Here is a 15,798-nt window from a genome sequence, read left to right as displayed (position 1 = left end):
GAAAATATACATTATAGTGTAGTTTAAAGTAGCAGATTTATGGTAATTGTGTAGGGTTGTCAGTGCTTTTATGAACGTGTGTGGCATTAGGAAAAATACTAAACACGACCATAACACTGAGAAGCGGTAGACTGATGGACAGCGTTTGCAAAACAATGAAAACTTTTCCCAGAAATCTTTTATTTCCACTGGGGCATCGGGATTATGGAAAGGTTTGTTTTGAATGTGGTTCTATCTGGTTTGTCATGCTAGTATGCGTTGTTTGTCTTTCAGTAAATATCCATGCCTAATCTTTCTGAATGCCCAGGTAGTCCATCCATCAAATAAGTCCCTGTAGTGGTGTTACCCAAGTGCCAGTCACAGCTAAGTGAACATGGCCAGTCTAATAAATATCTTAATAGTTACTGATATTAAATGATCGATCAGATATATCTGATTTATTGATTTCACTCAGCAAGAGACATTTCATGGCTTTTTAAAAAATATAGCTGATTTTTAATTCAAGCATACTTCATCTAAATGCATATTCATAAGCTTTTAAAATGTTAAAATGTTAGTTAGGTATGGCCCAACCTCTTGTATTACCAACCAGTAAGGCCAAAAATACATATGAATCCCTGAAAGATGGCTGATTCCATAACTTTTTTTATGACTGCAGGAATATATAAATCCTAAAATGTAGCATGAAATTAAGCAAATTAAGTATAGCATCCTTCCTTTCTTAAACTTCATCTACAAGTTCAAGCCACATACAATCACTTTATTTGTAACACCTAACCTTTACATATGCACACTGACTACTAAGGTACACCTCTCTTATAGGTGTGCTTTATAAATGTATGGTTACAGACTGTATCCTTCTGACATGTCATGCACAATCTGTCAACCACCCTCAACTTAATTCATCACCAGTGAGTTTCTGACAGCAGAAGCACTGTTTGAACGTAGGGTGCAGCTGTGTTGCTGATGTGGTGGGGTCTGATTGGGCTTGCATGTATTGCTTAGGCAGCGGTACTGTGGTACTTTTTTAGACATCAGTTTCACTGAGATGAGTGTGTCCCTCCAACCATAAAATACCCAGCTATCCGCATTGTGAGGTCAAAAATGAAAGAACTAAAGTTTAGTTTGAAGAGCTAAATATCAGCAGTGCAAATTATGCAAGGCCACACCACCTATCTATATACATATGAGGTGTACTAGGTGAATGGTGCTTCTGATAAACTGGTGGGTGTTCGCATTTGTATGACTGGCTGGGGGAGGAGGACCACGTTGTCTGAGAGGAAGACCACGTTGTCTGAGAGGAGAACCACGTTGGCTGAGAGGAGGACCACACTGGCTAAGAGGAGGACCACACTGGCTGAGAGGAGGACCACGTTGGCTGAGAGGAGGACCACACTGGCTGAGAGGAGGACCACACTGGCTGAGAGGAGGACCATGTTGTCTGAGAGGAGGACCACGCTGGCTGAGAGGTGGACCACGCTGGCTGAGAGGAGGACCACGCTTGCTGAGAGGAGGACCACACTGGCTGAGAGGAGGACCACGCTTGCTGAGAGGAGGACCACGCTGGCTGAGAGGAGGACCACGCTTGCTGAGAGGTGGACCACGCTTGCTGAGAGGTGGACCACACTGGCTGAGAGGTGGACCACGCTTGCTGAGAGGAGGACCATGCTGGCTGAGAGGAGGACCACGCTTGCTGAGAGGAGGACCACGCTGGCTGAGAGGTGGACCACGCTGGCTGAGAGGAGGACCACACTGGCTGAGAGGTGGACCACGCTTGCTGAGAGGAGGACCACGCTGGCTGAGAGGAGGACCACGCTGGCTGAGAGGAGGACCACACATAACAGCTCAAGGCCACTGCTCCTGCATCTGTTTGTCTCTTTGCTGGCCAGGGGCGGCACAAAGATAGAGCCAGGAGCAGCCTCAGAGGAACCTCCTCTAGAGCAATTTGGTACGTTTGCAAAGTCCACAGCCACCTCAATTTGGGCAAAAACATGCTAAGCAGACTACACTGTAACCAAAAGAAAAGTGTAATGTATTCCGTCACTATGTTTTAGGGAAGATGGGGAGAGGTGCATTTCATATATTATTTCCACTCATCACATGAACAAGGAAGACAGAACGAATAAGGAAGTGAGGTATGAAAGTGTGAAAGTGTTCCACATCCAAGCATTGCTGGGATCATTGCCACAGCCTATAAGAGAGATTAGAATAATCTTCCCTCACACACACTTTTGGTGGGGAGGGGTAGTTAAATTGAATTCTTTATATTTTCTTACAGAGGCTAGTGTTCCAGGCTGGACATGTGGATCCTTCTGAAAAGCCCCAAGGCAGTGGGAGGTGTAGTTCCAGCAGGAGGTGTAGTCCCAGCAGTGAACTCCAGCCTGCTGTACGGAGAGCTTGTCCATACCCTCCCCCAACTTGTTTACACATTCGTTTCCCCCCTGATGGATCGGGCACAGCTGTTACCTCCATACATGGTGTTGTGCTGCTCAACAACAACAACAACAACAACAAAAATTAGTCTTAATGTTGAAGGAAGGAACTGAGGAATGTGTTGTTTTTGTAGGGAGCAGCTGCCTTGCCCCTGTGGCTTCCCCTCACTGGGATCACTCTGTTTCCGTGCTGCTAAAAAGCTCAGGGCACGAGCTTGGCCCATTTGGGCTGATCTAGGAACAGGCTTGGCTATTTTATTCCCTCTTCTTTACCATGTGTAATAAACACTCAAATCGTTCACAGAACAACACACAAGGGTAAACAAACCCTCTAAATCACTGGAGGGACTGTCCACAAATAAAGTTTAGGTGGATTCTGTAGGTTTATGCTGACACAATCCATGCAAGTGTGTGTGCATTTGTGTGTGTGTGTGTGTGTGTGTGTGTCTGTGTGTATGTGTTTGTGTATGTGTGAATGTTTGTGTCCTTCCATGTGGGAAGCAAAGATGAACATGTTGTTGAGTGCCAGACATGAATAACAAGAATGCAAATGAATCCATTCTGGGTTGAGGATTAAGCAAACAGGGATTTGTATTACACTTGTGTTTCCTGCTACTGCTGTCAGAGGTCTATGACTAACATATTCTGTCAGGTTATGTTTTAGCATGTCTGTGGTACCAACACATGGTTATAGTATATACACTGACCTCTGTATATACACAGAACCGATCACTCAGAAACTTATGCTAGTTTACGTGTGCTTTCACTATTAACATGATCGCACATTAGGTATACTGTTATTACAAGAATGTCAGAACAGCATAACCCATTATTTCCCCATATGTGAAATTTGTTAAAATACCACACCAGCAAGCCTGTATGAAAATTTAGGTAACATTTTTGGTGGGGGAATAGAGCTTTTATACAAAATACACAGTTTTCAGATTTTTCAAAGGACCTTTTTCAGATGGTCTTTTCCAATCCATTCATCATTTAAACAAACTTCAAATAACACATGCTAAGAATTTTCAATGATACCAGACAAGATGAATACACATGCATATGCCTTTTCGTGAAGTACAGATACTTGCTGATAGTATTTAATTAAAAAAAACAAAAAAAAAAAACAAAAACCTTCATGTTAGGTGTCAAAAGCTGAAATTAAATCATCCCTGGATCTGCTCCAAGCTATGACTCTGTCAGTCAGTCAACAAACCAGCCTATTGGAGAGGGAGGAGCCCTGTCAAATCCCCCTGAATCACTGTGGGCTCCTTGGCACGCGTCTATTTGAGAGGCATTTAGTTTATTAGAAAAGTTGGTTACCTTGGGAAATCAGGATCAAAGCAGAAAGAGCAATTAAGCAATACTAGGCTGTAATGAGATTTGATGTGGCTTCTTACTATGATCCACGTTAACCAGCTGCAGCGTGTTGGGCGGCTCAGATGAATACTGATTGATACATTAGTGCCCCTGTAGTCCCAAACACGAATCAATATTGGAAAAAATGCTGGAGGAAAAAATCGCTCGCTTCTGGGGCCAGGCACCATAAATAACAGGATAATGAAGAAAATCAGTTATGAAGTCAGGAATTTTCTAGCAGTGTTTAGCTTGTCTTATTAGGAGAGAAACAAAGTGAGGTCTGGGGTCATCCCTCTATTCACAGCTGTCCCCGTGGACTGGCTGGGACAGAGCAGATCAGGGCCAACATTCCATACTAGAGACATTTGGATTAACCCTTCAATGCAGAGACATATTCCAACTGAAATAGAAATCCAAAAAAATAGAGAGAGAAAAGATAAGAACCTCAAGTAATGGATGCAGGAAGCTTGGTGTTATTCACCTCTGTGGCACTGGAATAGAAAGGTAACATGGGTTCACGGCCACGCTCATGGAGCAGATGTGTGACAGAAACAGCCTGGCCAGGTGGGGGATACCCACCACAGAACTGGACCCTCACACTTCCAGCACAGCCATTGGGATGGCAGGAATAGCATGGAAACTTAGATAATCCCTGCGGTAGATTCCAATCCTGGTCCCATGGAACTGCAACATCATTCGTATTCTTAACAAGGAGAAAAATGGAATGAGGGAGGGGTGGGGCGGGTTCCGAGGATATTAAGAGCCCCCAGAATTCCCTGTGCGTCAATGCCCAGCTATTGTTTTTGAGAAGTAAGAGGACCCAGGCTAGTAGGGGAGGGATCATGATTGTGTGTATGGGGACAGGGGAATATAACACTCCAAGGTATTTATAGAGTGCTAGATCTTCAAACAAGATTGATGGGGAGAGTGAATATGAGTGACACTTTTCAGAAGGATTAAGAGAGCCCTCTCAGTAATGACAGACCAGGATAATGAGCGTATTATGAAATGCTAGCTGTTTAGCGAGTGGAGATGTTTGCCATGGTAGCCATAGCAACATACATGTGAAAGTAGCTACTAAACTTGTTGACATATTGCTGGCAAGGTCCGAAACGGTGAGTAGCAAAGTTATGCAACAATAGCATATTCCCGTGTTAGATCCAGTAGTCTGCAATTTGTCTATGCATTTCTGATCAATAAGAGTAAAATAAAAAACAGCCACGGTGCCACATATGAGGTCATACGCTGAGGAAGTAATTCCTCAAGCATGCAAAGTACTGAACAGAGGTCAATAACATATCGCGGTTTTTTTTTTGAGTGAATCATTACATGCCAAAAGCTTCAGCAAAAAGAAAAACAAAAAGAAAAAATCTCGCTGGTGTGTCCAAACGTTTGACTGGTACTATATATATATATATATATATATATATATATATATATATATACATTCATTCAAGTATGAGTGAAATAAACATTTTTGTTTTATTCTATACACTACTGACAGTTTTTCTCCCAAATTTTAAATTAGAATATTGACATTTAGAGCATTTATTTGCAGAACATGACAACTGGTCAGAATAAAAAGCAAGAAAACAGGTTTTGATGCAAGGAAAACAAGTTTTTAAATAACACAGAACTACTATATCAACTTAGAAAGGGTTCCGGAATCAATATTTGGCAAAATAACTCTGTTTTGGCATACTCTCCTCTAGTCTTTCACACTGCTCATTAAATAACATTTGGTTCAGGTTATCATATAATCAGCACCTCATTAAGTAGAATGCATTGGAGTATTGGAATATGGCCACACACACACACACACACACACACACACACACACACACACACACACACACACACACACACACACACACACACACACACACATTTGGAATTCAACATTGGAATGGTATGGCTGCCATACATGTAGAGATGAGATTCAGGAGTGGTCTCCTAAATGTATAAATCATTCAATAACCATTATTGGCTTGACCATATTAATTTACTGTATTGCCATATTCATTTACAGTATATGTATACATCCCTATGAAAATACAAGATCAGGCACTTTCCACCAGTTTTAGCAGATCACACAAAAGTTGCAATTATCAGGAAACCTTGGACAAACTAGATAGAGAAGACAAGAAGGTGTCCGGAATGTCAGGGTCACATATCTCAGTATTCTCTATGCCTCGGGGCCACTAATAACGTAATCTGCTAAAAAATGCTAAGGTTTTTCTTCTTCTAAAAAAATGTATGCCTACTATACACTATACTATATGTGACTACAGTGTCACCTTTAGTGACACTGTGCTTCTTGGCACCTCATTTGCTTAAAGAATGGACCTGTTCGCATCTAATCAAGGTCTTGCTGAAGATAGCTGGCCCACTCATTTGCTTGTGACAGGCTAATAAGCCCTGATTTATCCAGTTTAACCAGGATATTCCTAATTGGACTCTCTCCATGTTGGTGTGTGGAGTGAGGTCTCACACAGAGACTGAGCGCACCAAGCCTCAGAACCCGTACCAGTCAGTATATTTTTTTGTATATTAATGAATATTAGTAGCCTATATGAAATGGAGGAACTGATCATAAACTGTAATGTTGCAATAAAATGTGACAAAAGAAGTAAAATAGCGAGAGGATTACATCTGTGCACATTGTTTGGCTCTACATTTACAGAGAGCAGTGGTGAGACAAAACACGTGACTCAAACATTTCAAAGCCTGAAGGATAAATGCCATTGTAGGAGGTCACACGCGCTACACAGGTGTCCACCAGAAGAACCAACTCTTATAAATCTCACGGTCACAGGAATGTATCTGTCAATCTCAACGGGTGACCTACTACCCCAAGACTTCTCTGCTGAATTCAGCTTTAGAATCCCAGGTCGAATGAAGCTGAACGCAAGAGCACGATCACCGCTATCAGCTTCAGAGATGTTGTAATAGGAAAGCCAAGGCAGGGCGGGGAAGGGAGTGCTCTCAGGAAATGGGTCCGCTTGCCTCGACCGGCAGTGGCTCTTTATCACATCATAAACTGTATTATGTTTTGATTAATTTCAAATTGCTTGTCTTGCTTCAGTAGAGGGTGAAATGCACTTTCCCTTTTATAAATTTTCAATTTCTATTGTTCCATCCAGGAGGAAGGGAAGAGACCAAAAAAGACAGAAAAAAAAAATCAAGACAACATTAGATTGTATAATTAAGAAACCAAAGTATTAATACAGGCAGGAGCTGCCAATTCATCATTCACATGCTTAATTACGTTGTTTATACAGATGTCCATAAAATGGTTCAAGCTGCGTTCACTTGCTCCTTCTGATGAAGGGATATAATTCTTCAATTTCAAGGTAATGAGAAAACTGAGTACAGCGTATGTTCATTTTCTAAAGGTGAACAAGTCAGTATGTGAGAAATGCGACCAACACAGTCTCTTTATTAGAATATTTCAACCGTTGAGCTGTAAAAAAGGATGTAGAGTTTGATACAGTTCTTGCTAAGTGACTGTAAGCTACTAGCAGATTACTGTTAATGATCACGTCTGCGTATAATGTATTTACAAGTTGTGCACATATCTGGATAGATACCGTGACAATGGTGCATACAATCAATTTTCTCTTATCTACATTACAACAAAATTGTGTGGAGTTCATGTTTTGCTCTGAAAAAGCAACTAAACGAATCTAATAATTTTTGCTCAGCAAATAATATTCTCTTCAGAGGTCATTACGTTTTATAGGTTCGATATATTTCAACAAAGCAGTGACTATTTTTAAAGCAAAGTTGTTATGGGAGCTGCATGGAAGATTAAATGAGAAGTGCTGTTGATAGCACATATCTGAGCCAATATAAGCCCCTTTCACCATTCAGTCCATCCTAAAAAATCATGGATTGTGCAATAAAAGGTGATATCCAATGCATTTCGACCAGTTTTTCTTGAGATCTAGGTCTGCTAGTGTTCCTAAACTCTGTTTGCTCTATGTCATGTTGTTTTACTCATATGTAATTAAGAACATAAAAGTAAGTGGATGGCACTGGTCCAACTAATCCCATTAACAAAATAAATTCATATAGATGTAATACAAGTTTGGAATGCAGATCAAGAATGCATAAGTCTGGGAATAAGCAAGTGTGTGATGTATCTGTTTTATTTGGGAAGTTGCAACCTGATTAAGCCTGTAGAAGAAAGTTGTAGGCCGTCTTCAGGAGTGCAATGCTAATAATCAAAGATGACAGAAGCTTATATTACAATGCCAGGTTATTATATTAATAGTAAGTACTATACTACACTGCTGCTATACTAAGTGTCTGGTATTCACTCCAGGATCACACACAACTTTTTGCGTCTACACCCCATATGTCCGAATATTAGCTTCTTTTTCCTTTCATTTTAACTTCCAACCATATATCAGTGTTGGTTAAAAGTGGGTTTTAATGGTTCAAAGATTTACACTGAACTATAACTGTTTACTGAGATCCTGATGCATAGATGGTGTTTTCAGTACCAGCAGTACATGCAGTCGGCGATCAGGATGACGCATGCTGACCCGGTGAAAAGGCTGTGTGAGGACCAGCTGTCAGTTGTCTAGCACTGTACTGACATCAGGTCCAGGGGGGTCTCCTGGGTGCCTGACTCACTCTCTGAGGCCTTCAGAGCAAGGCGATGTGAGCCCGTTGCTCTTTTATTAGATCGCTGGCCTCTTCTGGGCCACAGTGAAAATGTCAGCCGCAACACAAGTCATGTTCGCCTCCACACACCAGCAACCCCCCCCTGCCCAAGCCTGGCCGAGACCCCCAGAGTGCTCAGCTGCTAGCAGCAGGCACTCCGGTCCCTCTGGCTGGCCCCTGGCCCAGCTCGCTGCTTTGGTTCCTTCTTTATCTCTGTGCTTAAGAGCTCACAGCCTGGCTGGACATCTCAGTCAGCCACTGAGAGTGGTGGATACTAGATAGGAAAGTCAATCCCTCTCAAGAGAGACATGGACAGAGAAAGTAAAAAAAAAAAAAGAGCGAGAATGACTGAAGCAGAGAAGGAGAAGGAAAAGCAGGAAAGCAGAAGGCTTCAAAAGCAATCATGAATCAACAAAGTGACACCTGGTTTTGCTTCTCTAAGCAAAGGCTTTTGGGTTAGAACAGCAGGGCTGGGGCCTGGGTCCGGATTTCCCATAAACATCTTACAGACTGTTCATCTATCGTGCTAAAACATGCCCTGTACATGCCCTGCCTACTGGTTAAAAATACACTATATTCTAAAAGAAATATATTACATGTATTCCAACAGAACAGCTATTGTATCTTTTAATGAAAATCACAAATAACAACTGCAAAACTAATTTCATATAATAATGACTTGTTTAGTATTATTTATTTAAATGATGCACCTATTAATATCTTATATGCATCCTCCACCCTCTTTATTAAACAAATTAACATTTCAATTACAAATACCTTATCGGCATACAGTTAGACTCTGCAGTGCATCTGTTGCTCTGTGTAGTTTCTGTTACACATCCTCCAACTCTTTACTAGTAGTCATTTTGTGATCACAGGAGTACAGTTGGTTGGATATTTTTAGGTGGTGACCATTGTCAACCCAGCACTGACACTGGCATGTAAAACCCCAGCAACACTGTGCCTGTTATATATGAGGCCACGTCGGCATCAGTTTTAATGCTGTGCTGAGAGTGGCCTGTTAAGATGACTAGGGTGTTTAGGCTGGCTGTCAAACTCTGTAATTGTTCATCCATAAAATGTCTTTAGAAGATAAGTATAACTAATAAGGGGGTCGGTCTCTAATAAGGCGGATGGTGAGTATATGTATTGTGCTTTAGTATACCTGGATATACAGGTAACTGTCATAATTCTCTGCATCATCATTTGTCTTGTTGTGCTAGGCATTTAGTCTCAGTCTTTAGAGAAGGCTGACCTTGGCACTCATCTCTGACTGAGCTTCCCCCTGTGAGACCCACATACACAAGCAGCAACACGCACACACTCGTGCTCTTGTATCACACACACTGCAATACAATCAAAGTACCACTTGTGTGCACATGCTGGTGCATGCATAACACACACACACACACACACACACACACACACACACACACACACACACACATACACACACACACACACACACACACACACACACGCACACGCACACACACACACACACACACACACACTCACACACACACACACACACACATACACACACACACACACACACACTCACACGCACACGCACACGCACACACACACACACACACACTCACACACACACACACACACACACACACACACACGCGCACACACACACACACACACACACACACACACACACACTCACACACACACACACACACACACACACACACACACTCACACACACACACACACACACACACACAATTTCCCTATCCCTCTCTCTTCCTATTTAACAAGCCCAGACAAGCTGTCAGGTGTGTGAAACAGTCTTGCGACTTCTAATCTCAAGACAGAGAACTGAGAACTAGAACGATACATCCTACATTCTCCCCCATCACCAGATTGAGAAGGACCTGCTGGTAAGGTAAGGAAAGCTAAATGGATCATATAATCATATAAGGCAATAATACCGTGGCTGCCTTCGCCATAGATGATGAATTGCATTGTGCGTTAGGACTGAATGCGAACCTAATATATTAAAATGGTAGTATTGTGCAGCCTCGTTCTGTGGGTGCCCCCACTCTTGTAAATGAAATGGACCAGGTTCATTAATTCATCATTCTTCAATTGCAAGAACATTACAGAGAGGACTTTCAAGAGCACACCAAAGAAAGTACCATTAAATGGTCTATGAGAGACTAGCAAATGCATAGATCCCATTACCAAGCCACTTTAATGGTAGTGTAATATGCAGTGAATGCCATAGACCTGGCCTGGGTCACTGAAATCCAACACTCACAGACCTGCAGAACCTTTCCAGTCTACACTGTGTTCACATCTAACCACACAGTAAAGACAGGTCACAGTTGATGAAACAAACAATTAGTTACACTTATGTGGACAGTCCTGTTTCAGTTCACTCTGGTCCAGTGCAGTCCTGTTTCAGTTCACTCTGATCCAGTGCAGTCCTGTTTCAGTTCACTCCTGTATAGCAGTCCTGTTACAGTCCAATCACTGTGCATATGCATTCATACATTTGCCTCATATAGGATAATTAAACTGGGTAAATGTTTGCGGCCAAACATGGTATATCTGGACTGAACCCATACTGCTTTCCTTCCTAACAGCAGCTGTAACAGAACAGTCCAATGTACTATCAGACATAGAATGCATATTTTAAACTACACATTATCCCTGTTATTCAAATGTGTTTTTTAGGAAAAACACAAGACTGACACAAGATAAACGCACCGGATAACCAATACCTAAGAACTGTGGTCCACACTTTAGCCACTGCCTCAGAAACCTCTTAAAGCTGCTTGCAGCATTTACATAGAATGCAGTCTGATGTGGATGGCCTCCCAGCTATGGGGGAAGGGGAGCTGGATTTGAATATAAAAGCAAAAATAAAGCTAACCACAAGTTCTAAAACCTGTGGTCACTCTTCAAATAACTATCTGCCATAGGGCTTCTGTTGTCATGGCAACATACATGAAATCATACATAGGGCAGCATCTTTTCAGAAAGTAATATTGATTGCTTTTCAGTCTTCACTGGTACAGCCATAAATGTCTAATTAAGAGAGGCTACTGAGAGCAAAACAACAAAAAAGGTCTCTTTCAATTCTTTAGCAGTAGCAAAATGTTCATGTCTGAACGGGATGCTAAAAGAGTTTAATTTCATTGGCGCACACCATTGCTTTGCTCTCCATCACGTTTTCCCACTTTCTTTTGTTCACTTCGCACGGTCACGTTTTTGCTCTCGATGGAGCAAGTTGATTATGATTTCTTCCCACCATGTGCGTTTTCCTTGTCATTGAGTGTCACAGTTGATTTGCTCGACTGCACATTGATTAACCTCTCTCCGAGCAGAGGAAAGATTTGTAAGGATACCGAGTGGCTCTCAAAATGCTTCCATTAAGCTCTGTTGACACGTTCCAGCCGCACGCTGAATCATTTCCACATGAACAAAGGGGTATGGGTATCTTTGTCAGCAAATGCATATTTATGAAGCCTTTAAGTTGAAGTGCCCAGCCTGAAGTCTTCCCAATTACGCAGCTGATGAGCTTCTGGGATCCACCAGCTTCCACCAAGTTGTTTATTTATAATAATTTATTTATGGTAACATATGCCACTTATGTGGAAGGACTGAGTGTGAGACAGTCTACTGGCTATAGGTTTGGCTTATAAGAATATATTCCTTATATACTTTTTGATCACACACTGTCTCAGGATTTGATAGCATGCTGATTACCTGACAAACAGATCCAATTTGTGGATTATTTGACAAACAGCCCCAAAGGGTGGATCACCTGCTAAACAAATCCAAGGAGTGGATTACCTCACAAACAGTCCCAATGGGTGGATTACCTGACAAACAGGTCCAAGTAGCTGATCCAGAAACTGTACCATTGTAACATGTTTTAAAACAATCCAATCACAGTCCAAGACCTTGGAAACAGCCTGGTACATTTGTATGTGTGCATTTAGTCTGGCCTTGTAAAGGACTTTTTCATTTACTTTTGTATCACTCAATTGCTTGTTAACATTACATGGGTAAAGTCCATTCAAAAGCAGCAATAAATTCTGGATTATAAGATTTAAAATGGATCTTCTCGTCCTTTCCACAGGAAATCACAGCATTTCTTTCGCCATGGTTCCTTCCTTTCTACATCTTATGAAAAAAAAAAAGTATCGCTTTCTTTTGTCTGGGGATTAGTGAGCTCCTATTTTTGCCATGTCATTATTTTATTTTACGTTTTATGATCACGCACAGGCTTGGTTTATCAAACTGCCACCATCTGTGCCAGCACACCAGCTCCTACCCATGCAGAGGCTGGCTAGCCCCTCTGAAATGAACAGGTAGGCTAAGCCACAGTACTACCCTTGCATATTTTAAACCTTGAAGGCTGCTATGGTGGTGATGTGAGCCCTACTTCTGATGTGCCTTCTTTTCATGATGCACAACACACACTGAAAGACCAGCCCTCTTTTTATGTTAAGTGTGATTTTTTTTCTTGCCTCTTTTTTTTGTTCTCTCCCCAGTTCAGACAGAACAAGTGGGGAAAATGAAGTGGTTCATTGCCCAAATTAAAACAGACCCAACTGAGACAACGCAGCCAATTACAATACAGTATATGCTCAGTTGTGGCAGTCTGTCTGACTGTATTGGTAAAGCATGCTGAAAAAACTGTTTGAAGCAGGTCTTCTAATGTATACCTCCAGCAATACTGGAGCCCATCAGCATAGGATCCTTTACCATTCTTTGTAAATGTAAGAAGCCAGCCTGAAGAGAGGGTCTGCATTTGGACAGGTGTTGGAGCTGAAATAGCTTTAGCATGGAAAAGGCCACCTGTTCTGACCCTGAAACTCAATGTTTATAATCCTGCTATATTCATCTCCGCAGCCGGCATTCAGTGGCAAAGATAAGTGCATAGAGGAAACTTACGTCAGCATAGCTTGGAGTGAAATCATCAAAAGTGTTACTGAGACGTTATTTTTCAAGTGTATGCAGGTAAGTTGGAAAAAAAAAAAACAACAACAAAACAAATCTACTGAGAAAAAGAGAATTTGGCAAGCTTGTCACAATTTCCACAAACCACAACTTTGCCTTAGGCCAATTCATAACGAATGCATCACTCAATTTCCATACGACTGTTGGAAAAGCAGTTTCCCAGTAACGTTATTTTGAAACTAAATTAAATGGCTTTATTGTGACTGCCTTTCTTTCCTCCATTTTGACACATGATGAGTTAAGTCTTCTATGTGTGAGACCAAAGGAATAAAACCCTGAAATAAACTGCCATTTTATGCAAAAAAAAAAATATTTTAGCAAGAAAATAAAGCAAATTGCTTATAGGTGAGGCCATTGTATTATATTAGCCTACCAGACTTTGGTCTAGCAGCTGCAGTTTGGGAGGCCCTTTGTAAACTATCCACGATGACAGCTGAGAACAATAGCTCATTGTTGGCGCAGTGTCCAGCCAGGTCTATTTTGGATTTTTTCCTTTTATAGTGTGCCATAGGGCAGTCTAGGGTGCCTGAACTCTCCCCCCTGGGGTGAGATGATATAAAAGCTTCGGCAGGCAATCTCTGCCTCTGTGTGCTCTGATCCTCCTCCACCTGACTGACCCACCTCGCTGTTTGTGATCTCGTCACACAAACTCAGCCTTAATCAAGGCGGCTTTGCTCAGCTACACCCATGGCCCCCAAGAAAGTGGAAGCCAAGAAGCCGGAGCCCAAGAAGCCCGAGCCTAAGAAAGAAGCCCCTGCTGCAGCTGCCGCCAAGCCAGCTGCTCCCGCCAAGCCGGCGCCGCCCGTGGAGCCCGAGCTACCCAAGGAGCCCGAGTTTGACCCAAAGAGCATCACCCTGGAATACACGGCCGACCAGATCGAGGAGTTCAGGGAGGCATTCCAGCTGTTTGACCGCACGCCCAAGAATGAGATGAAGATCACATACGCACAGTGTGGGGACGTGATGAGGGCCCTGGGGCAGAACCCCACCAACGCGGATGTGCTGAAGGTGCTGGGCAAGCCCCGGCCAGAGGACATGAATACGAAGATGGTGGACTTTGAGACCTTTCTGCCTATGCTCCAGCACATCTCACGATCCAAGGACAAGGGCACCTTCGAGGACTTTGTGGAGGGGCTGCGAGTCTTTGACAAGGAGGGCAATGGAACCATCATGGGGGCAGAGCTGCGGCATGTCCTGGCCACACTCGGAGAGAGGATGACTGAGGATGAAGTTGATCGGCTAATGGCGGGACAGGAGGATGCCAATGGATGCATCAATTATTCTTCTTTCATCAAGCATATCTTGTCTGGCTGAGTTGGACATATTGCAACCAATGGAACAGCCAAGTAGAGAATCACTTTTAAGCCACTCTTAAAGGATGTAGAAGGGATAAATCAGTGAAATGAACTTTTCTTTAGATAGTATTCATCTTAAATTTAATATGTTTATCATTTACACTTGTAGTTCCCTTCAGCCAAGCTTATAGGCATATGCTGAAATGTGAGCCCATTAGATGACGGTACAGAGTAAAGAAAAAATCTAGCAATTTGATTTGTTCTAAACAGACAGTTACTAAGGGCAGTTTTTTGACTGCAGTCTTGTGCACATGTGTTGTAGATATTGCCCTTATTTAAATATACATATTAAAATCATATGAAGTTGTGCAAGTATTCAAACATAAATGAGATTAATAATATAATGGCCGTTTATCAAGGAAGAGAAAATTTGCCAATAGTTGACATGGACATGTAGACTAAAATATTTTGCTGTGTATCTAATGCACTAAGAGAGAACCAGACACTGAAATTCTAATTGCTAAAATGCTGGGTTTTTATTATTATTATTTTTTTTTTTGTAGATGCAGATGACTACTATGCAACTGGATTGGCAAAAATATCAGTTCTGATCTGAAACACACAGGTCTTTGAATTGCTCTTTAAATTGCAAAGATTTATCTTCCACTCTGTATTTGCTGAATCTTAAAATGAACCTGAAGTGGAACCTGTGTACACTTTGATACAGAGAGAATGGTGATTCATGCAACTATACATTGACCATACACTTAAAACAAATGAACGAACAAACACAATCATGCTAGTCATACAAGTATTTATATTTAGAAAATGGTTTGGACAAATCTTTATGCTAAAAAAAAGCCATTAGAGTCCCTCTAACTTGAAATGCTCTCTATTTTTTTTAAATTCTGGTCTCAGATGCTGCTCATTGAGGCATGACTAGGTAGGGAGACTGACATCAAACATAACTCAGACCAGTCTCACAGCAGCCTCAAATATATTTCTACACCCATAAAGCAGTGACCTTTACCATGGCAGCCCAGCATGCACGA

At 41.9% G+C, this 15,798-nt stretch overlaps 1 protein-coding gene across 1 annotated transcript; it reads left to right on the top strand.

The window, feature by feature from the left end:
• Positions 1-14,042: 14,042 nt before the first annotated feature.
• On the top strand, positions 14,043-15,468 carry LOC113587465 (myosin light chain 4-like). Its single transcript, XM_035527562.1, has one exon. The coding sequence runs from the start codon at positions 14,139-14,141 to the stop codon at positions 14,763-14,765; it is 627 nt and encodes a 208-aa protein (XP_035383455.1). The 5' UTR covers positions 14,043-14,138; the 3' UTR covers positions 14,766-15,468.
• The last annotated feature ends 330 nt before the right edge of the window (positions 15,469-15,798 follow it).

This window comes from Electrophorus electricus, chromosome 6, assembly GCF_013358815.1.
Source record: "Electrophorus electricus isolate fEleEle1 chromosome 6, fEleEle1.pri, whole genome shotgun sequence".
In the NCBI taxonomy this organism is placed as follows: domain Eukaryota; kingdom Metazoa; phylum Chordata; class Actinopteri; order Gymnotiformes; family Gymnotidae; genus Electrophorus; species Electrophorus electricus.
Note: the sequence above shows the minus strand (reverse complement) of the source record. Positions and strands in the feature narration are given on the sequence as shown.